At 39.7% G+C, this 23,618-nt stretch overlaps 1 protein-coding gene across 2 annotated transcripts in view; it reads left to right on the top strand.

Annotated features, from left to right (window-relative positions):
* Positions 1 to 2,348: 2,348 nt before the first annotated feature.
* The window catches only part of LOC119789464 (cyclin-dependent kinase 19-like), a 34,373-nt gene continuing 13,103 nt past the window's right edge, over positions 2,349 to 23,618 (top strand). Inside the window, exons 1-3 of one of the 2 annotated variants that reach the window (XM_038294347.1) lie at positions 2,349 to 2,462; positions 3,415 to 3,555; positions 21,306 to 21,363. In XM_038294347.1, coding sequence (XP_038150275.1) covers positions 3,460 to 3,555; positions 21,306 to 21,363 — 154 coding nt within the window. In that variant the 5' untranslated portion in view covers positions 2,349 to 2,462; positions 3,415 to 3,459. Of the gene's footprint in view, positions 2,463 to 3,414; positions 3,556 to 15,214; positions 15,320 to 21,305; positions 21,364 to 23,618 lie in introns of those variants that run through there. The other variant, XM_038294356.1, reaches the window with a different exon arrangement.

The raw sequence follows: 23,618 nt of genomic DNA, 5'->3' as shown, positions 1-23,618 counted from the left end.
TTTTTGCAGTGCATTGTTTGCATCCAATATGTCCTTAGCAATAAATGAGTTCTTTGTGTTGTCATCCCTCTGGGATGAGGACCAGAATGTTCACGTTTTGGACAAAGAAGATAGGTGGTTTGAGAGGGGCATGAAGGATAGTCATCTATGTAAGAAAGAATAAACAAACCTTAAACAGAGGGGGTGGACCCAGGTTTCAGCTTTTTGAAAACCTACAGCTCAGCCATTGAGTTGATTCCTTCCTGCTATCTCCACAACCCCCCGTTACAGGGGAGGAGAAGACTTTGTCTATTCAGCCAGACCAACAATTCCCTTTAATGACCCCCCTTTCAGAGACCTAGACAGGTATGGGTCTTTGCAGGCTAACAACAGAAGCCAAATGACACCCATTCCAAAGGGGTGGACCCGTTCCTCCATTTCTATTTGCATGTTTTCTAAACAAAAACAAGGCTTTGTTTTGGTCCACTCTATAAAACCTGGAACTCTTTGGCTTTGAAAATATGCAAATTGAACCGATATAATTCAATGCAATTCTGACATTTTGAACTGGAAAAGCTTCTTAGATGGGAAGTGAAACGTCTTCAAACTTGGAACGAAGTAAAATGGATTGTTTTTTAACTATTTTTGGAATGACTATGACCTGGATGATTGAGAATCTTCACCAGCACATCCCTCTCGGATTATTTTTCACTCCAGCAGTTAAATATCAGGGTGTTCATTCTTTGCTCTGTGATCTTAGAGTAAAGTTAACAGCTATGAGTTTCACTCCTCCCAGCACGTAAGTGGTGCATTCATTCGCTTTCATTCCAACCATTCGCCAATACTAACTTTAGTTAGCCTTAGCAAACATTTATCTTACTTATCAAGATAGAAAGCAGCTATCTCTGCATGGCTTCTGGACTCCTTTCCTCTCTTAAGCCGCCACCAATGCTCAAAGGCTTCACCCTCGTTGTGCTTCTTTCTTTGTTTTTGGCTTTGATCTGAGAAACTGAAATAAAGAAAATGAGCCATTTTTCAGCTTTATCACAGAGCTGCTAAAATCTATGAAAACCTGACCGAGACATGAGTCTCCAATCCTGTTGGTGCAGAATCCCTTCATGTTGGCAATTGCATCGTAACCAGAAGGAAAGGTCAAAGTTCTGACAATGGATTTTTTCCTGAAAATCACGCTAGACATTCTGTTAATGTGTTATTTTTGTAAAAAATGTATTATTCAGCTGAAAAAGATGCAACTATATGATGTTTTTAGGTTTCTGCTAAAAAGAATGTTGCATTTTACCGTAACATTTTGAAACAAAGCTGTCCTTTCACATTATGTTACAATTACTAAAGGTTCTTGAACTTTACGTAATAGTTTACCAAAAACAAGTCATTGTGTATTAGTAGAAATATATTTGTAAACGGGTGCATATCACACCTTTAGACTTGTAAAATGTTACCTGTTTTTAAACTGGGAAATGCATATTAAGGGTAACTTAATAAAATCTGGGCACCAGCAGTTTTTGTTATGGGAAAGAGTTTAAATCCTGAAGGTAAAAACTGAAGCCAGAGCAAAAGTTCTCAGGCACAGGGTCTGTAGTTAGAGAAGAAGCAGACAGTATGTCTGCATGATGTGAAAGAACAGGTGCAAGTTAGGATTGTGGGGATTATTGTTTGTTCTGCTGCTTGGGCTTGTTATTAACTCACGCTTAAACGGAGGAAGCAGTGAATGGAACACAGTGTTTCACAGTTTTTACTCTGCTTTACTTCTGAGGTTTAATATTTCAATCCTCTCATCTAGTCTCAGAAGAGAGACACATTGAAGAACAGAAGTTATTGCATAAAAACATGTCAGAAGTCACTGGCCACATTAAACTGAATCGATTTATACCTTTATTTTCCAAAAAAGTAAGAAAACAATCCACTGGACTTTGTTTCCAAGTTTGAAGATGTTTCATATCCCATCTAGGAAGCTTTTTCAATTCAAAATGTCAGAAATAGAGTTAAGTTTGAAGCTTTAAAGGTTCAATTTGCATGTTCAATTCTATAAAGCCTTAAACTCAACGCTATTCCTGACATTTTGAATTGGAAAAGCTTCCTTCAAACTTGGAAACAAAGTCCAGTGGATTGTTTTTTTTAACTTTTTTGCAATGATTATGACCTGGATGACTGAGAATCTTCACCAGCATTTTTTACCTTTACTTTCCACGGGTTAAATGGTTCACTTCTGGTAAATTAAAAGATGTCAAATTTCTAAGTAAATCCATTGTCTTCACACAAGTAGATATTTGAACAAATATGTAAATAATTATACTTTCGAAGAGTAATAATTATCCTGCGGATTCTTCACATACTTCTGCTGTGTCTTCCAGCTGTTACGAGAACTGAAGCACCCGAACGTGATCGCGCTTCAGAAAGTGTTCCTGTCCCACAGCGACAGGAAGGTGTGGCTCCTCTTCGACTACGCTGAGCATGATCTCTGGGTGAGTCTTTCTTCACTGCTGCTACATCATGCAACAGTAGGAATCTCAGCCAAACCTGTTTCTACGGGAACAGTAACTGGACTATATAAAGTATGTCCATATGGTAAATGGCCTGTTTTATATAGCACTTTTTCAAGTCAGGAGACTTCACCAAAGTGCTTTACACTAAAATTATTCACACAATCATGATGGGGAGCTACATTGTAGCCTCAACTGTTATGGGGCTCACTGACAGAAGTAAAGCTGCTGTACACTGGTGCCACCGGGCCCTCTGACCACCATCAGTAGGCAATGTGGGAAGGTGTCCTGTCCAAGGACACAACGACACCTGAGCCAGAGCCAGGGCTTGACTGACAACCCTCCGATTGCAGGGCAAACTCTTGCACCCGACACCACTGTCGCGCCCAGATGGTTCATACTAAAAGGAAAAGGTGACAGAAGTGATGGGTCAAGATCTCTTAAAACATTTTCTTTGTTACCCTTTCCTTGTGTTACTCTGTTTTTGTCTGTAAGGTCCCATCCACACAAAGACAAGCTTAGGCTTAATGACGAAAGTACTACAGCAAACCAATGTATCATCAAGACGAAGCTGGCATTTTGGGGGTTTGTAGGCGAAACTTTATCTGAGATGCTTGCTTTGTTTGGCCCAGGCACATGTTTACCTTTAGACAGGCACACATGATCCACACTGAAAGAATGAGAACATAATGGTACCCATGTCCAATTCTCGCCTGGCTTGTTTGCGTCACTAACGGATCTGGCATAATTTGACAGCATTTTCAGGTATATTTATTATATTTCATGTGGTGGCAAATATTGACTGAGCTGGCTTTGAACTCAAAGAGGTGTTTTTTGTCTTCATGTAGATGTTGCCTATATTAGCCTTGAATCATCCAAACATGGACGGAGGTGGAGGTTAGGTTCCACCATTGAACCTTTGCTTGTTTTGCAGCACATCATTAAGTTCCACCGTGCCTCCAAAGCCAACAAGAAACCCATGCAGCTACCCAGAGGGATGGTGAAATCTCTTTTGTATCAGATTCTGGATGGGATCCATTACCTCCATGCCAATTGGGTGCTTCACAGGGACCTGGTAAGTAACTATACTCACTTCTTTTACTGGAACATGCCAGCCACAGGATGCACTTCGTCAGTGAGCTGTTTCGAAAAGTGGCAACGCAACAGAGATGTCTTTACTTCTCATGGCATCATAAATAAAAGCAAATACCTGTGCAGAGTCAGAAGACATTTACATAGCTGGCACCAAAGCCCACCCAATGCATGGCTACAGCAATGCTAGGCTAAAGGTTCTTTGTAAACTCTATATCTTTCCTTCAAGCCGGGCATAGACTGTATGATTTTTTGCCCTTTTCTGGACGATTTTCCAGTCATGCAAGAATTTTTTCAATCTGGCCGAGTTTCAGTCTGATCGTGTGTCGTGTACAGGAGGTAACGAGGGGTGATCAGCCTCTCAAGACCACCTTCCGATCAGGAATCGTAAGGTCGGGAAAAAAATCAAACATGTTTGAAATTTAGTCGGCCGTCTAGAGGTGGTCGTGGACAAATCCCGCTGTTGAAGCAGAGCTAAGAGCATCTACACTGAAAAAAAAATAGAGGTTGACAGAACTTAAATTTTCTAGGCAACGTGATGCATTTGGTTTTTTGAGTTTTCTTTACTTAAATTCACTGTGGTTGAGTTTACAAAGATTTTTGAGTTCTGCCAACTTAGGTTTTTGGAGTGTTACATAGAAATTTTGAGTTCTACCAACTTAGGTTTTTGAGTTTCACCTTTAAGTTCTGAGTTCTATCAACTTTGTTTTATGAGTTTGACATATAGATTTTGAGTTCTACAAACTCAGATTTTGTAGTGTTATCTGCAAGTTGAGTTCTATCAACTCAGTTTTTTTAGTCCAACCAATCGTCTTCACTACCAATCATTCAACACACAAAAAATTATGTTAATACAACATTTTTATTGCTTCAAGTCAAACATTGTATCAATAGATACAGTATAAAACCATGTTCAACAACATAATCTTAACTGCACAGAGCAAAGTAACCTGACACTGGACCAGAATGTTCTAGATTCGTAAGAGGGACTGATGATGATGGAAAAAACAGTAAGACACCGATTTAGTAAGAGGAAAACACACAGGTAATTTTTTGTGAAGTAAGTGTATTAACGTATAATGAAAAAATAACAGTTTTACATATTTGGACGGCCTTCAGTTTGATTTTTTCAATTGTAGTCTCTTTAAATTGGGTGCACCCTTTAAAAAAAATAAAATGAAATAAAATGTCTTGTTTCCCAACGGAAAAAGAAAAAGGTTTCCCCTTTTTATCTCTGAGTTTTTCTTTTTAGTCCTACCACTCCGACAGGACGATGAATGCAAGAAAAGAAAGTCCTCTTCAGTCCAAATCCTCTTCTTCAGTCCAAATCCAGATGTTCGCACGGTTGGCTCGCCATCTCCATTTAAGGAGAGAATCCAGAATCCAGGGTATCCAAAAACCCTGCCTGCATAGCACAACAGGGCTTAGTTAAATCCATTCACTTCTTGTTCTTAACTGTACAGTTTATATCTCTCCAAGTATGATAAATTTCAGTGTGTAATGTAACTTTTCTAACTCATTACGAATTAACTGCTGCATTACAGGGTTAACATATAAAATGTTAATGTCACTGTTTTTCTTTTAAAGCAAATAAAATCATGAAAGCAAAAAATCCACATGTAAATAATTATAAAACCACTTACAGTTAAACAGTAAATATCCACATCGGATTAAGAAAGTAAAATAATGTAGTCTTGTAATATTCTGTGCCTGAGTGCAACAACACTGCACTACATAAAACAGTTTAGAAATTTCATAAGTTATTACACTCAACTTAATGTCTCTTTTCATTTGTACAATGAAAATAACAGGCACTCTTTTCTCTAGCATAAACACTCATCCACACATGCGCGACATAAACACACACGCGCACTATAAACACGCACGTGCGCGGCTTTTCCTTTCATCAGAACGTGAAAAACATGTGAACTCATGCTTCAACTCGGTGGCAATACACCACAAGGGAATGCTAACTCACAGAGCTAACCACTAACTGTCTGTACTTTGCAGCACTCACCGGGAAAAGAAAAGATTCAGAAAACTGGTAAGGTCCCAGGGTCGTTCCTCCGTGGTTCTCCAGATGCATAAAAGGACAATGTCCGCTAGTCTTCTCAAACGCGAGGGAAAAAGGCTGTGCACTTGAAGAAAGGGATAGGAAACCCCGTACCGTAGTGGGCGTGTCCATGAACATAAGCAGTGCGCATGCCCATGAGTTTACAGTTGAGGGAACTCAAAAAATGTTGTATAGGCGATTTAAAACTCCTTGTTAAACCAACTTCTGAGAATTTGAGTTGGGCAAACATGTATTTATTTGTTAGATGTCAAATTTATATTTCTGAGTTGGATTACAATACAATTGTGTGTTAGAACAACAATTGCCATTTACTTTTTTAACAGTGTATGAGCAGATTTACCAGAACCTCGAGCACCGCGCATGTGCAAACAAGGGAGTTCTTCTTCTTCTTCCAGATTGACGAGTCCGAACAGCGCCATCTCTTGGCACTGAGTCTGACGGGTGGTTTTTGGACATACCTTGTGAGCAGGTAGATTGCATCACAGCATCAGGCCGCACAGTGTGAGAACAAACATGAGCTGTGAACTTTTAAACCTTGTCGTACAGTTTAAGCTATAGCTGCATGCAACGATTGACAATATTGCACAGTGTATGCCGGCCTTCACTCATAAGGTCTTCAACTTACTTTTGTCTAGTTTATCCTTCCAACTTTCACCAAAAAAACTAGAACATAGAAAGAGTGAAAAAATAAATAATCTCTTTTGTCAGCTGTTTCCCCCTAGGCCTTAAAAACAGAGATTTATGAAAGGGACCTCTGTTTAAAAAAAAACCCAAAAACATGGACTTGCTGCTACTGCAGAACTATAGGCCCATCTCAAACCTTCCTATCAGTTTCACCAGTTACACACCTTCTTAACAATGACGAGTCACAGATTTTTTTTTAAATGCATGTAGAGGGAAGTATCTGTGTTGATGCTGACAAGACTGAGTTACTCAGCAGCTCTGTGAGGATAGCTGGGCTAATTTAGCCCAGAACTTTTTGACCAATAAGGTTGAGGGGTTTCTGTGTCTCAGATGACATGAAATCAATGGAAAGGGCAAAAAAACCCAAAGTGCATCAACGTAAAACAAATCACTGCTGCTCACCATCAATTAGGTTGGTGCTACAGGTTAGAGTCAGGCAGTTCCTTTGAAAGCTGATTACTCTTTGAAGTCATTCACAGATTGAACCAATAGAAAAACAATCCTCCCCGATACTGGCCAAGATGGTAGAGCAGTCAGAATGACGTTGGTTCGTTTCCTCTTTCCTCTAGTCACGTCAATGTGCCCCTGGGCAAGGCACTTAACCTGAATGTGGCTCTAGCGTTGAGCGCTGTGAGTGGCCATTATGAACAAAAGAGGGTCGTATACATTTAGTGCATTTATTGATGCAGCTAAACTCCTCCCTATAGATACTTTTAATTTTTACTTATTGCACAGAAGCCATGTTTAATCTTTAAAAAAATGCCTTTTAATGCCAACATGGTGGCTGTTATAAATGTTTGTTTAATTACCTCACAGGGTTAATATTATTCTATCCATAGTAGAAAATCAGTTAACTGAATAAAGATAAAATCTATTAGCTCTGTTAGCCTAAAGCAGCACAGCTCTGGTTCTGGATGAAACGCTAACAGTGAGGGCTGGTCCACTTTGTCTTCATGAATCAATGCAAACAGCAGAGCTGCGTGTTTGCTGTGGCGCAGGTGTTGTTTAGTCTCAGCTTGTCCTATTATTATAAATCAGGTGGTGATAAGGAGCCGGCTTGTTGTGTGTGAGGAGCAGGACATCCTGATTCCAACCATCTAATCTGGCTGCAGCACAACACAGGTTCCTGTGAGATTCTCTGCACCTTTCATTCCCACACCACATCCTTTGTTGCTGCTGGTAATTGGAGGTAGTATTCTCCAACAGAAACCAGATTGTTGCATAACTGTCGATTAGTTTGACTTGATAAACAAATCCTATTGGATGGTGTTCAGGGGTGTAGACGTGTTTCCAGCTGGCATGATGCTATGAAACCGTTAGCTCACAACAGTGACACGTTTTGGAGAGTATAGGTGGGAAAAGTAAATACCGATGATTTCCCATAAACAGAGAAGAGATTATAGGAACCAAAAAAGACTTATTAGTTTAGAATAGTCCCTCCCAAATGCTGGGGTTTCTCCCCGAAGGCTTCGTTTCAGTAATCCAACTAAATAACATTACTGATCATAAGAAAAACGCTGGTAAGATTATATTAAAACCATACGGAAAGTACTGGCATGTAAATTAAACCAGTATATTGGATTGCTTTACCTATATATTGAGCCTTGATTTGTTTTTAGAATTAACTGGAACGAAATTTATTGGAGATGTTAAACTTTTTTAAGAAATAAAAATACAGAAAAATTAAGTGTGCAAAATCATTCAGCGCCCTTTTGTTGAGACTTTATAGCGTCACCTTTTGATGCAATTACAGCGTTCAGTCGTTCCGGTTATGATATGGTTATCAGTTTTGCACATCAAGAGACTGAAATTTTTACCCATTCTTCCTGCAAAACAGCTAGAGCTCAGTGAGGCTGGATGGAGAGCAGCAGTTTTTAGTTCTTTCCACAGATTCTGGATTAGATTCAGGTCTGGACTTTGACTAGGCCATTCTAACACCTGGATATGTTTACAGTATGTGTGAACCACTCCATTGCAGATTCTGCTTCATGTTTTGGATCTCCGTCCCAGTCTCAGGTCTTTTTTCAGACTCCATCAGGTTTTCTTCCAGAATGCTCCTGTATTTAGCTCCATCCATCCTCCTCTCAATTTTAACTATCTTCCCTGTCCCTGCTGAAGAAAAGCAGGCCCAAACAATGATGTTGCCACCTCCGTGTCTGACAGTGGGGTCGGTGTGTTCAGGGTGATGAGTTGTGTTGCTTTTACGCCAAACATAACATTTTCTTCGACCTGTTTGCTGTGTCTCCCAGGTTGCTTGTGGCTAACTTAAAACAAGACATGTAATGGATACCTTTCAGAAGTGTCTTTCTTCCATAAAGGCCAGATCTGTGCCTTAAACGACTGATTGTTGTCCTATGGACAGAGTCTCCCACCCCAGCTGTAGATGTCTGCAGTTGATCCAGAGTGATCATGGTTCCTCTTGGTTGCATCTCTGATCAGTCTTCTCCTTGTTTGAGCAGAAAGTTTAGAGGGACGGCCAGGTCTCTTTAGATCCACATTGGTTTGATACTCCTTCTATCTTAGTGCTCCTGGAGTTTTTAAAGCTTAGGAAACTTTAAAAAAAAAATCCAAATCCAGCTTTAAACTTCTCCACAACAGTATCTGGGACCTGTCTTGTGTGTTCCTTGTTCTTCACGATGCTCTCTGCATTTAAGCAGACCTCTGAGACGATCACAGAGCAGGTTCATTTATACAGAGACTTAATTACACTCAGCTGGATTCTATTAATCATCCTCAGTCATTTAGGTCAACATTGGATCATTCAGAGATCCTCACTGAATTTCTAGAGAGAGTTTGCTGCACTAAAAGTAGAATAGAATAGAGAATAGAATGGAAAATCCCTTTATAGTCCCTACAATTGGGGAAATTCTGGTGCAAAAGTAAAGGGGCTGATCCATTTTGCTCACCTCACTCTTCAGTTCTTATTTGTTAAAAAAAACTTTGAAATATCCAATATTGTTCCACTTCATGATTGTGTCCCACTTGTTGATGATTCTTCACAAAATATTACAATTTTATTTCTTTATGTTTGAGGCCTGAAATGTGGCAAAAGGTCAATTCAAAGGGGATGAATACTTTCTCAAGGCACTGTAAATGGTTATAAAATACACTCTCACCCCCAAACAACCACAAGTGTTATGTTTTCTTTAGCTGTCTTTATGTACATACCATAATTACACACTATATAAACAAAGCCAAGTGGCAGACAGATGCATAAAAAAATGGGGGCGTATCTAAACAATTGTTTGTCCAATCAGGGAGCTTCGCAGCTCTTTGGAAAGGTTACGCTCTACAGAATCCAGTAATATGCACCAATTTGAGATGGACAGAATTAGCTATGTACAGGCACAGTTTCTAACTATGGTCTTACTGTAGTACCGTAATGCAGAGAGAAGAGGATTTTAGCTGATAATAAACAGTTTGATATACCCCACAAACTGACCTTTATTCGGATAATAGTATCATCTGATGAGAAAAGTAGCCAAGCTAGGACAGATTTTATGCGCTTTGCTTGTTTCTTCTGGTGTTTTTGGAGGAAGGTTTTGAGCGGGCAGCTGCAAATAATCCGTTTTGCTAATGAGTTTGACTTTGGCGGTGTTGCTGGCTTTCATTAGCGATGCATTATGCAGAACTGCTACGTGTTTGGTTGAAACCAGGGCCTACAGAAACATGGTCATAAATTTCATTTTGGCTATCTGAGCGTTTTTTGGCACAGTTTTGGTTCTGTGGTCAGTAGATATTAGATTGCAGCAGATAGTCTTGTAGAAGAGGAGCTGGTGTTCTGTCAGATCAGCATACACACAATCAATACGCATAAACAAGACATCTCATTTGCATTTATCCCTTTAGTTTCGTATGAAAAATAGACTTTAAACTACCCCAACGGGCGTGTGTCCCTTTAGTCTTGGACAAAAAAAACCAAACAATTAAAGGTGAGATCGACACATGCTGAAAAAAAACACCAAAAAGTAAGTAATTAAATAATTTTTTTGTACATGACTAAAGAAATACATGCCTGCTGAGGTAGTTTAAAGATTATTTTTCATACAAAAATAAAAGGATAAACTAAAGGGATAAACAGGTATTGACTATGGGTATGGTGGTCTGATCAGGTATGCTCATCTGACAGAACAGCTGACATGGGATAAATGTGTCAGTCTCAGAGTTAGTGAGCTTTAAGCTTGTTATTGTTGCAAAAGAGCTCCAGCCCCCTTGAAAGGGTTCACTCTGGGTCAAGGGGTTGAGTCGAGTTTTCCAAAATCTCAATCTGTTTGGCTGAATCTCTGTTCATGGCCGACGTGTTTCTTTCAGGTTTAATTAAATGAGCTACTTCAGATCTTGAAATAGAACGGATGTTTTTGAAGAACTGGAGAACAGCCTCTCTGTGACCTTGGCACAAAGTAGCTAATAAAATATGCTCACTATCGTTTTCCTCGATACAAAAACACAGAGACAGAGAAATTCAGAGAAAACATAACGTTTCAAGGTTTTCAGGGATTTTTTTTTTAACGACCCCTTTTATTCTAAAGTCCAAGTCAGCATTTCATTCAGAGGTAAATGGTTCAACTACGGTCTAAAGGAGGAGGTAGTGTGAAAACACATCCATCATGTTTCCCTAAGTGTTTCTTTTTGTTTGTGTTTATGGACCAGGCCAATGAATATAGAGTGAAAGTAGTTCAGTTATTGTTGCCATCAAAGAACATGTTTTGGAAATGGAAACTGAAGAAAAAAAATACAACCCAGAAATAAAACGTAACTTTTTTTTTTCAAATTTAAATTTTCTTTATTTTATTTATAAAAAAATATATAGATATTTTATATTTATTAAATCCATTTTTTTGCATAAATGTTTTGTTATATATATATATATATATATATATATATATATATATATATATATATATATATATATATATATATATATATTTATAGATGTTATTGCATTCTTTTAAAATTAAGTTTTACAAATCACATTCTCTTTACTTTTGGCCGATACAACCACTCACTCTAAACATGCACATTGCGTAATACGTTGCAGTTGCTAATGTCCAACAGACCAACAGAACGGGGTCTGCACTCCTCATTCCAGAGGAAAGCCTGCCCTAGAAGTGAAGAGATTGTGATCCAAAAGGGCATTGTGGAAAGAATACAAAAAAATCTGAAAAAGAAGTTTAAAACATGAAAATGAATTTGAGAAAAAATTGAAAAGAAAAAATAGAACAGAAACATCGCTCTCAAAACCTCTTATTTTATTAAAATGTTTTCAAAGTTTCCAGACTGCATTTTTTTTCTGAATTTCTTAAACGTCTTCTTTCCCAATAAATGGATGGAATTCACTACATAAAGAACAATGGGGCCACATTGCTCCATCTTTTTCCCCTTCAAAATAAAAGCCTCTTCCTGAATCTTCTTTAATGACCTTTGGTTTGTGACCAACTGATGCACACCTAGTTGGTTGAATAAATAGACTAAAAGAAAAGTCAGTGACAGATGCAAATATCTAGAGTACCAGCAAGTTAAAGAGGAATTGAATGGAACACAAGAACCCTGAGAAATGTTAACAGCTAGTAGGTGACGCCTGCAAAGTCTAGAGACCACCTTAGAATTTTCCAGCTGAATCAGATTTCCTTTCATGCTAACTAATAATTAACTGTTTTATCATGAGCTATTAAATGCGATGTATTGAAATGAAATATTTAAGGTATAAATATGTCCTGAGTGTCCCCATCCAAGCAGCTCCCTATCTGGGCAGCTGGCTCACAGATCTAAGGCCGTTACATAAGCAGGAGAAGCAACGATCAGACACATCAGCTCCTTGGCAAACAAATCTATCACTTTAGATTAAAATAACCCAACTTGAGCATTTTTTTCCCTTCATCCTGTGTGTGACTTTACACTGTAAACTCCCACAGCCCATCTGTATGTCCGCGTCCATCTCTGCTCGCTCTACGTCAGCCATCCTTGGACAGACCAGTGGGTTCTTTCTGCTGTAAATTAAATGATGCAAACAGAGCAGATTTTTGAGGAGGACATTAATTTGGGATTGTTGGCGTCCCTGATATGATGTCAGATGGTCAAATCAGAGTTTGTCGTCTCGTAATTCCCAGCAAGCTGATATTGTGAGTTCAAACAGCTGAGCTTTCTGTCGATTAGTTGGGTTCAGAGGTCAGAAGGTTGAAGTGAACAGTTCAGGCCTCTGATTGTGGGTCTGTCTCCGTCAGACCCTCAATCAGATCTTATGTAAGCCTCAGTAATCCTTGATGATTGTCACATTTTCTAACCCTCTGTCAATCAGGGAACATGTGAAGTTTGCTCTGATGAGAGGAGACGTCTCATGGATTCTTTTGCATCCAGTCGTCTTGGTTATAATGAAACTGAATGAAAGGAAAGAAGCGTATCCGGTAATGAAACACATTTTATAAAGCCTTCAATCCTTTCTCAATCAGCCGTTCTTATTGCTGTTTTCATATATATATATATATATATATATAGTTTTATCATTCCTGCCACTATGGGTCCAGTACTTTGTTTTGCTGGTTGTGATCGGTTGTTTCCATCCAGACTAATGCAGAGGTCTGTGTTTGATTGGCCCAGGGGCAGATTTAGGAAATTTGGGGCCCTAGGCAAAGACAGGCAGGGGGCCCTCTGAACTGAGAAGACAACAAATAAAACAGACTCATTATACAGATAGAGAAATGTTAATAGAATAGACATACATTATTTGTTCCGAAACAACGTTCAAGAGCGCCTCTCACAATTTCAAAAGAAACTTCTTATTGCAGGCATGAATGAAGAGATGCTGAGTTTGGAAGCAGAGAACAAACACAGTTCATAAAACCCAGTTTTGTATGATCCTAGTTATCCCTGTTACAAAAATACACAACAAAAAGAAAATGTTTCACTATAAACTGCTCATCTGCTGGATGCTGATGGGGATTTTTTTTAAATATGTCATATTAAATTAAGTGTTCACTTTTGAATGTTTTGCTCCTATGAAGTTAATAATAAGGAGGAACAATGGAGGCTGTAGGCTTTGCGCAGGCGGAGTGGAGCAGAGCGGTGACGGAGGATGTGGGATTTTGGGGTTAGAATAGGTGTATTTCCCCTCATTAGAGCAGACCAATAAGGTGATCTGGCAATGGAATCAGTATTTTTACTCTAAACATAAGATAATTAGAGATCATGTATTTGAAATAAGACAAATTTTATTTTCTTATTTTAAAGGTAAATCATCTTTCTTTCATTTTCTTACTTCCCTTCTCAAAAAAGGCATGTGATTGGTATTTTAGTCATTGATTTAAACTGTTTCCTGATATATGAGCTCCCAAAAATTGAATGATTGTCATGGTGGGATTAAAATTACAGCTTGATTAAAACTTTCAGTTTTATGGATGTTTCCCGGCTTTGTAAGATACAGTAGGTGTAATTTAGTTGAATAGCAAGTATTGACCTGATCAGAACCAGTCAGTGAACTGTTTTTACAGATGGGAAGCGTTGAAGCTTTTGTTTCCAAATAAACAGCAGGCCTCTGTTTTCACTGTAGACAGGTTGTTGTGATGCTGCCACATCAGCTGAAGGTTAAGGGGATCCTCCACGTGACTCTGTGCTCAGAGTTCTGCTCTGATACCGGTCCTTGTTTGGTACCGGTCCGGTTGTTTTAGCGGCACATGGGCAGCGAGCATGCGGCCCTCACAGTGGGGAATGTTGGCCAAACCCCCACTCTGTCTCAGAGTCAGCTGCACCAAACCTGTGACCAGCAGCACATGTGCTGCCATGCTGGTCGATAGCTATTGGAAGCCTTCCCAGTATGCAGCTCCCAGTTCTCTGAGATCTTCTAACTGGTTCGCTGTGGCATCTTTAGAAAACAAGATGGAGGAAACAAAGGGAGTTCAAGTAGAGGTAGTTGCTTGAAGGTTTAGATGTATATTCCTGCAGCTAACTAGTTAAGGTAATGCAGACAGCATCAGACTCTTCCATTTTGATGTTGGCAGCTTCCCATTAGCGAAGCAGTGGGACCAACAGGGAACGGGGAGCATCCCTCAAACCGCTCTGTGCTTCCGAGGCATGAGATACAACGAGCTGCAGCAGCAGGAAATGGAAGGCAGTGCTGCAGCGCGCCTGGAGCCGCGCGCCCCTCCAACACCGCACTGTGGAAAAACACAAACAGAGGAACAGGATGGCATTCCAGCGTATTGATATCCAGACGGCCATCGCTGCTTATCAATGTGTTTTTGTCTCTCATGGCAGCTGAGACAAACTGTGTTTTCTAAACGAGCTATAATGTGTTGGACGTCCTGTGAGTTAGATGGAAAGCTTTACAAACCCAAACCTGCTGGTGTTTTGATTCTCCCACAGCAGCACTGTGGTTGTTTTTGCTCTCTGAAGGTCACGCCACCCTTATCGGCGCACCAACACTTCCGTCTTCACGCAACTATTTTCTGAGGAGCCAGATAAACCCTGAGGAATCGCCCTCGGTGCTGTTATTCTAAGCTTTCATTGCCAGGCCTTCCTGCCATTGTAGCCGCAGTCTATTTGTCCTCTTTAGCTATTATTGTTGGCCATTATGATTGTCCCTCTTGCAGGTGCTCGCCTCTTTCTTAGTTCTCTTTCAGTGACTGTGAGAAGAAGAAAAATGGGGGGGAAACGAGGAGTGGCTGTTGGTGCCTGTTAGACAATACCCTGGAGGTCTGAGAGAGAAATCCTCTGTAGAGAGTGCTGCTGCTGCAGCTCCCTGCGTGTCCGTAGGGAGAGCTTCCTCCATGGCTGCAGCAGCAGGGCTGTTACATAAGCTTCTGTTTGTTCTGCTGTGCAGCAGTGCACCGCTGCACGGTGCCCATCCCCCCGCCTTCTTTCTTTCTGCCCACTCCTCCAACCTCACTGGAGGGTGCTTGGCGTGCCTCAGGGGTTATGTAAGAGCCTACAGTCGGTCCGGAGCCGACCACCCAACGCTGACGGCCCTTCTAAGGTGTTGGCATTACAGGCAGCCCAGGTAAAAGTCGTTTGCTGTACAGAAATGGTCTAAAATCACCTGGATGAGCAGAGGCAGGAAGTGTCAACGAGACCAGATGCATCTGTGAGAGGAGGAAGAGTCTACTGTAGTCAGTAATCTGAAGCCTTTTCTGCTCTAATTTTTATGGATATAAAATGAATTACAGCCTAAAATGGTTTTGTTTTCATTGCAACTGAACCAATGTTTTATTCACGCTTGGTCAGAGTTTCTACATGCACCTAATGAAAAATAAATAAAAGTTTCCTGTACAAATATAACAGCAAAGAGAGACTCTGACAGGTAAAACCTGCTAAACCCAGCTGGACCTTAACTGGAACCGTGTACTTTGAGCAGAGAGGATCGATACTGAACTTTCCATCACAAAGATTAAATGGAAGTTAGGCTTGAAAAGGTTAAAAGAACCTTATATAGGTATGGTGGAGGATCTATGATGCTACGGGCCTGCATCTCTTCTGAAAGCACTTAGAAATCATACCTGCTATCATGAACCTTTCGATATAAAAGAGGATTTTAAACATAAACATGGTGGACATTGTTGGGCAAATTATCCACACAGATCAGCATTCCTTAGATCATCACCTGGATAGAGTAATCCTCATGTTTCCTTTTAGTCTTCCTGGGATTCCTCTCATTGAAGACCCTTATCTGGACCCACAAAACTCCCGGCACTAAACCTGCTACACTATTTGAGATGCATCAATCAGATACTCGGATCGGATTATCTGCTCCCATATTAATTATAAAGCAGGATGGGGTATCGGAGGGATGATGATGATGATCCAGTCATTTCTATTTCTATTGATGATTGCCTCAGTGATTACATCATCGAACAGAGCAGCACAGCAGCTACTAATGATTTATAACCATGTTAATTTGTTACAGTTTTTTAGCAATGTTGATGTCACGCATGATGCCTTTTACTCACATGGAGAGATACAAGTTTCACTCATTGATTCAGTATCGGATCAGTATTAGCCAATACGCTCAGCGTACGGATTGTATCGATTGGATAAAATACAAAATGGGATTGATACATCTCTATACATCCTCATACTGTATAAACATTTTTATGGAGTTTACTCTTAAATCTTAAACCTGTTAAACAACATTAATCCCAATAAAAAGAGTTCGTTTTGTAAATATATTTAACTTAGACAACTTTTATTTGAAATTCATTTTGTACAGATTTCATGACATTTCCATTTCTTAAAGTGAAGCAGTGATCAGCTGTAAACAGTGTGGGAGAAAAAGAAATTGTGCAAAAGAAAAAGCATTTATATGGAAGTTCAGAGCATTAAATATATACGGTGCATAATTTTCGTTTGGTTAAACAGTTCAGCAGTCTGATGGCGGTGGGGAAGAAGCTATTGCAGAATCTGCTGGTCCTGCATTGAATGCTGTGAAGCCTCTTCCCAGAGGGCAGCAGGGAGAACAGTCCATGGTGGGGGTCTGTTATTGATGATGTTACGGGCCTCGGGACATGCAGCGCTGGGATGAAATGTCAGATGATTCTCTGCTGTTCTCACCACTCTTCTCACGTTCTACCAGTCTGAGATGCTGCAGCCTCCACACCACACAGTGAGACAGCTGCTCTCTGATCATTCTGAGTCTTTTTGTGCTGACTTTGTCATAATAACTCCTTTGTTTTATCACTGGGAACATGAAATAGTGAAAGGTTTGGGCATCAGTGGCTCAACATGTTCATCCAGAGCACTGTTTTGCTTCTGTGCAAAGATGCAGCAACAGAAGGACGTTACATGAGCACTGTTGCCAACTAGTAGTAAACAGTCGAACTATTTATGTTTCAAAAACAATTGAATCTAGAGTAGTGCAGAGCAAAATTATCAACTTTATGGGGGAAATATATAGTATATAAGCGATTGTTTCATAAATTCTGACAGGTCCAAAATGTATAAGTATTTTCTTCTGGTTACCATGCCAACATCAACCTGCCTGGCTGTGTGTTTCCTGGACGGGGCCGCCTGGAGCTGGTTGCCTTTTGTATCTCTGCTTCTTTTTCTATCTCTACTTCTGTCTCCTTGAACCCCAGTCGGCCTCAGCAGATGGCTGCTCACACTGAGTCTGGTTCTGCTGGAGGTTTCTTCCTGTGCAAAGGGAGTTTTTCCTCTCCACTTTCACTACAAGTATGCTCAGTGTGAGGGATTGCTGAAGAGTCAATGAGTCGATCCAATCAACTGGTTTTCCTTAGATAGAAAACTTTGAATCAATCTGACTGGATGATCTGGTGAACTGGAAAGTGCCTTGAGATGACATGTGTTGTGAATTGGTGCTATAGAAATAAACTGAATTGAACTGAATTAAGGTGAACAGTGTAACATTCATAGCAAGAGCAGTTAACTACACGGCCTTTTGGTTTTTGATGTAGGTGTTTGCGCCACTTTCTACGCTTTATGAGCTCCTGTTTCTCAGTTGTGTAAATAAGCTTCTGGCTCCTAGTTGACCTATTTGTGAAGACAAAGATGTGGAAGTTTCTGTGAAAGGAGGCCACGACCGTCTGGACTGAGCTTCTGTGTCCCAGCAGGGACAGAGAAGGTTTTCCCTCAGCTCCTGATCCATTTCTGAAACCAACTATCTGGAAATGATGACGCTCTCTGTGTACATGCAGAAGGGAATCTCAGCTTTGGTTCCTATTTTTAGTCACCTGATTTTTTACTTGTAGTTTGTTTAAACGGACGGCCGATGATTATGTGTTTATTTTTGCACCTCACAGTTCTTCAACAGACATGGAGAAAAACAACGACGTTCCCTGAATTTTAAAGAGCTGAGCTAGAACTTGTCAACTCTCCTCAGAGATGCTCCTCTTTGTGTTTTCTTTTTTGATCACAGGAGGTCATGTTGGGAGACGTGAATAATAGGCCTACTTATTAGTGCGGTCTCCATGGCAACAAAGCATGTTAGCTGGGCAGGTCGGTGTCTGGCTAGTCAGGGAGGTTCATGTAGGTGCAAGGCATCCTGGGAGTCAGAACAGATGCAGACAGTGAGTCTTTCTGCACGAGAGGACAGCTGAGAACATTAAAATCATAGAGCTGAGGGTGATCTGTCTGCATTATTTTCTATTTAAGAATTTTTTGTGATCTCTGATTGCCTGTGAGGCCATCTTTGCTATGAGCTGACTGATGAAATGTAGAATTAGACCTTTAGAAAGTTACTGTTAAGAATGAAATAGTGTTTACCTTAATTTTCCTCAATTAGAAACTGAGACGTCACTGATCATTCGGGTTATAACCTATTATTAGGGTTTGACAAACAACAACTTGATGTTTCCTTAAATTCAACAAACATTTTGTTTTTAATGGTATGATGTTTGTTTTGTCTGATTTCAAGAACCTCACTTTACAAAACTCACTTCAATTCAGTTTATTTCTATAGTGCCAAATCACAACAGGTCAACTCAAGGCACGTTACGACCGGATCATACAGTCAGATTGATTCAAAGTTTTCTAAGGGAAACCACCTGCTTGAATCAATGCGTTGACTTGATAGCAATCCCCCACACTAAGCGTGCATGTAGCGACAGTGCAGAGTAAAACCCCATTTTAATAGGAAGAAACCTCCATTAGAACCAGGCTCAGTGTGAGCGGCCATCTGCTGAGGACGACTGGGGTTCAAGGAGACAGAAGCAGAGATACAAAAAGCAAATGTAAAAGGCGGCCCCGTCCAGGAAACACACAGCCAGGCAGACGAGCTCTGAGCCAGCTCCCATGTCAGAGGATGAAGAGAGCACATCCAGTTAGTCACAGTCAGAGAAACAGGACTACACTGAAAAACAGGCCAATCTCCAGCATCTAGAAACAAAGGTGTTGATGGCAGCAGCACAGCTGATATTTCTCTCCAGGATGGAGTCACAGCCAAACAGGAACAGACTAGATGAAGCTACTATGAGAAAAAGCAGAGAGAGCAGAACGTTAGAGATTGAACTAACAGATTCTGCAGACTGGGAGAATAGAGATAGAATGAAGCAGAATGATGAAATGGGGTCCCTATGTCCTCCAGAAGTCTAAGCCTATAGTAGCACAAATGCAGAACATAGCTAAGGATAACCTAAAGCCGTGCATAGACTGCGATTTTTTTTGGCCTTTTCGGGCTGACTTTCCAGTCGTGCAAAAAATTTTCGATCGGCCCGACTTTCAGCCTGATGGTGCGTGGTGTAGTGAACAGCCTCTCACGACCACCTCCCGGTCAGGAATCGTGTGGTCGGGAGAAAATAAAAACATGTCTTAAGGTGGTCGTGGGCAAATCGTTCAGTGGGCAAACAAGGATTCTTCTTCTTTTTCCTCTTAGATAAAAACACAGAAGCATGGCGGGGGTGTGAATGAAATGGAGTTCTTTCTGTAAAATTGATAGAACATAGTAGCCACGTTTGCTCAGCCATGTCTTTGTCCAAATATGTCGTCGCCTTTTCTTATTAGGGCTTCCAGCACAAAATTGCCAAGGCAGCATGTTTCACTCTAGTGAGCTTCATATTCCTATTCTACTCGTTTAGACGTGCAGTGTGTACAGGTAGATCGCATCAGAGCTCCGGGGCACAAAGTGTAAGAACATATATTGTGAGCTGTGAACTTTTAAACCTAACGGTTGCATTGTACAGTGTGAAATGTAGCTGCGTGCAACGATTGAACAAAATCGCACAGTGTACGCCCGGCTGAAGTATGTTGGATGAGGTATAAGAAAGGTAACACCAAGCAGAAATAAATAAATGAGAGACACCATACTGCATTGTTTTCTTTACAGTATACACCAAAATGAGGTTTGGTCAAATGTTCTAATCTTTATTGTTAAGCTTTTTAATACTAAACTTCAGGCAGTTGAAGTTTTGAATTCATAACTTAATTTCACTGCTGTGTTTAGACATGTTTAAATACTATTCTTTGTTCTTTTAGGCATTTTTTTTTTTTGCTTGATTTATTTTAAATTACAGATAATAAAACCAAACAGATGATTTTTACTGAAGTATCAATAACTATTAAAAAAAAGAAAATCGAAGAAAGTATCTAGAAAAACTAATTATGGAAAAATCATAGTTATAAATGCTAGAATCTTAGAGAAGGTAGACCTTACTTTAACTAGAACAGTTCAAATTTTATGCCATAATTTCCAAATCAAGCTTTTATGTTGGTAGAAGAGGTTAAAATGATGATGGATCCACTCGGCTGGAACCTGATCAGTATTTCTAGTATCTCCTGAAGTTGGATAAAAGGTCAATTCAAGGAAACTTCTCAAAATGGCAAAAGACCCAAACGACTGAAGTCCATCTGTCTGTTGGTAAGGGCGTGGATTACAGCAGAAAGGCATCTCTAAAACATATTTTCTCTTTTTAAGTTCCTTCATACAGTTTTAAAGCTTCCTCTGATATCTTGATAACTCATCTCTTCATCTTCTTTCCTCTAAAACAGCTTTCAAACTAAGGATTTTCTGTTAGCATGAGCTGTTCGCTCCAGATATGATGCATTCAGTGTTCAGGGAAAAAGGTTTGACTTTTCAGTTTCCAACCAACCAGCCACTAGTTTGAGCTAATATGGATTAAAAGAAAAACGTCAAAATCTGATCATTGGCTTGTTATTGTGTCTCTGATTCCACCATCTGATTTTTTTTAAAAATCTTTTGGTATAACTTCAAAATGTAACTTTAGTCACGTCTGAAACCTTCTGTCTTCGAAGCAACAAAAACAATGGACTCCCTGAGATTCATTTTTTGTGTGTTTAGTTTCTAATCAAAGCTTAGAGGAGCACAGGTGTGTGGTTGTGAGTTTAACCTCCTTCCCTGTCAGTGTTCGGGGCCTCCCTCGTTAAACGGTCTGAATGACACGGTCATGCCGGGTTACTGGCCGGAGGAAGCAGCCCCAGCATGGCTCCACCCCCTCCCATCTCACCCTGCCTTCTGCAACCAGCTTCTTCACCAACCCATCTCCACTGTGCTTATAGTGTGCTCTCCTTGTCCTCCACAGAAACCAGCCAACATCCTGGTGATGGGAGAAGGCCCCGAGCGAGGACGAGTTAAAATTGGTAACAGTCATCAAGCTGCCACTTTTTTTACATCTGTTTAAAGTATAATGGAAAGATGCTGCACTTGAAAAAATCGAAATCTAGATAAGTCATTTTTTCTTAAAATAAGTGCATTTTTCTTGAATTGAGGACTTAAGTGAGACCATTTGCCATTGGAACAGGACTTTTCACATTTAAAATAAGAAAAAAACAATTGCATCATCTTATTTCAAGTGCATATTATCTAATTTTCTTATTTTAAGAGTAAAAATCATTCTATTGGCAGATCATCTTATTTACCTCCTCAAATTAAGGGTAAATACACTTAATTTAACATTTAGACTTATTTCTAGATGGTTTTTGACCTGTGATGTCATCAGCAGTGTGTCAGGCGTACAGTAGATGCTCTGCGGCGCTTCACCTCTCCCCTTGAGAGGTTGCCAGGGAGCTGAGATCGGCGTTACATAAGCCATCTGTCCTGGGGCTGTTGAAGGGTATTGCTGCAGAGCTGGAATCTATTTTTAAGCCCTCCCACTAATAGTACTAGGGTGCTGTTCCAGTGAAGCCAGACTCTTTGACACTGCTGTCAGGGAGGATGGACACTCTGACCCCTGCTTAAAGGGGCGGAGCCTCAATCGGCAGTCAGCAGATATGACCCTGTTCTTTATTAGTGTGGATCTCTGTTTTCATATGATGCCAAAAGTAATTACTTTGGCTTTTAGATGATCAGAAACCTGGGACGAGGTCTTAATGTCAGTTATTGCAGATTTAATTTCTCTTAAAAAAGTGCATTGTCTTATTTCAATTGCAAATTATCTAATCATATTATTTTAAGATTTAAAATACTTATTCTATTTGAAAATCATCTCATTTACCTATTCAAATTCAGGGTTAATACATTTAATTTAAGAGATTTTTACTTATTTTTATATTTCTAGATCATTTTTGCAGTGTGTAAAGTAATTTTTCTGCTAATGGCACACAGCAAAAACGGTTTAAAAATAAGTTAACATTTCTTAAATTAAATATATTTTAAATATATTTATATTATATATTATATATTATATATTTAAATATATATAAATATAATTTTAGTAGGAAAATCAGATCATTTGGAAATGGAATGAGATTTTTTATTCTTAAAATTGGATAACTAGATAATGTGCACTTTAAATGAGACCAGGCAGTTGTTTTTTCTTATTTTGAATGGTCTTGTTCCATTGGTAAAGTGTGTCTCATTTATCTCCTTGCCGCATTTAAAAACCTTCCCCTTTAATTACAGTAACAGCAGCGGCTTTAAACCAGCAACATTTTATAGAATCTGATACTCTGCTCTCTAAACTTAAAGAGGCAGTAATGAAGAAGCAGCGTTGTCATTGTCAAGAAACCAAAGCACTTTGTTTGGCAGCATCTCTTCAAGTGTTAAAACCAAACATTTAAGCAACACTCAGCCTTTAAAGGAAAAGTCCAGGAAGCAGGAATAACCAATGGATCATTATGTATACCTAAAACTAATATGTTTGCGCTGATTTAATGAATTTGGCGTTAATCATAAAAAAAAAAAAATATTATTATTTTCACTGATCACTGAGTCTGGGAGCGGCCATTTTGCCCAAATATAGTAACCCCTCCCTCCTGCCATCTTCCAGCACTGACATCACGGTGCGGTAAGCCTAGCGCCATTCTCCCCGCTTTACAAGCAAAATCAATGGGAACTACTAGACACATCTGCAATCAACAACAATTATTGAAGATTTTCAGAGGACTTCACCATTGAAATTCACCAGAGCTATAGTAAAACTGACAATGCCACGTGCATGGCAGCTGGATGTTGGAATATATCGGGTAAAAGTGGAAAAAAGAGTTATTTCACCTTTCTGATTCCTGATCCTCCACGGACGGGTTGGTCGTTGGATTGCCAACTTGAAGAGGGAGGATTTACCATCGAACTTCTGGCCAGAGAAAAAACCCGTAATATGTAGCCAACATTTGGAAGAAGAATGTTTTCAAGATGACTTGGATAATAGCGCGTTGTGACAAACACCAGATACAGCACTGGGACTTGATCAACAGCCGTTACGCACCGTAACGTCACAAACCAGTAGGTGGCAGTAGTGTTCTTTGACAAACATGGATGCTTCCAGTAAAGCACATTCACATGAAAATTACTCTGAATTAAAAACACCGATCATTTATTAAACAGTATGGAATCATTTCATTTTAATGTACTATCAGAAGTTTAAATTCTGAATGTAACCGGACTTTTCCTTTAAACA

Source organism: Cyprinodon tularosa, unplaced genomic scaffold (genome assembly GCF_016077235.1).
Source record: "Cyprinodon tularosa strain WSP-4 unplaced genomic scaffold, ASM1607723v1 ctg1099, whole genome shotgun sequence".
Lineage (NCBI taxonomy): Eukaryota > Metazoa > Chordata > Actinopteri > Cyprinodontiformes > Cyprinodontidae > Cyprinodon > Cyprinodon tularosa.
The sequence above is the reverse complement of the archived record's forward strand: the minus strand, read 5'-3'. Positions and strand labels throughout refer to the sequence as shown.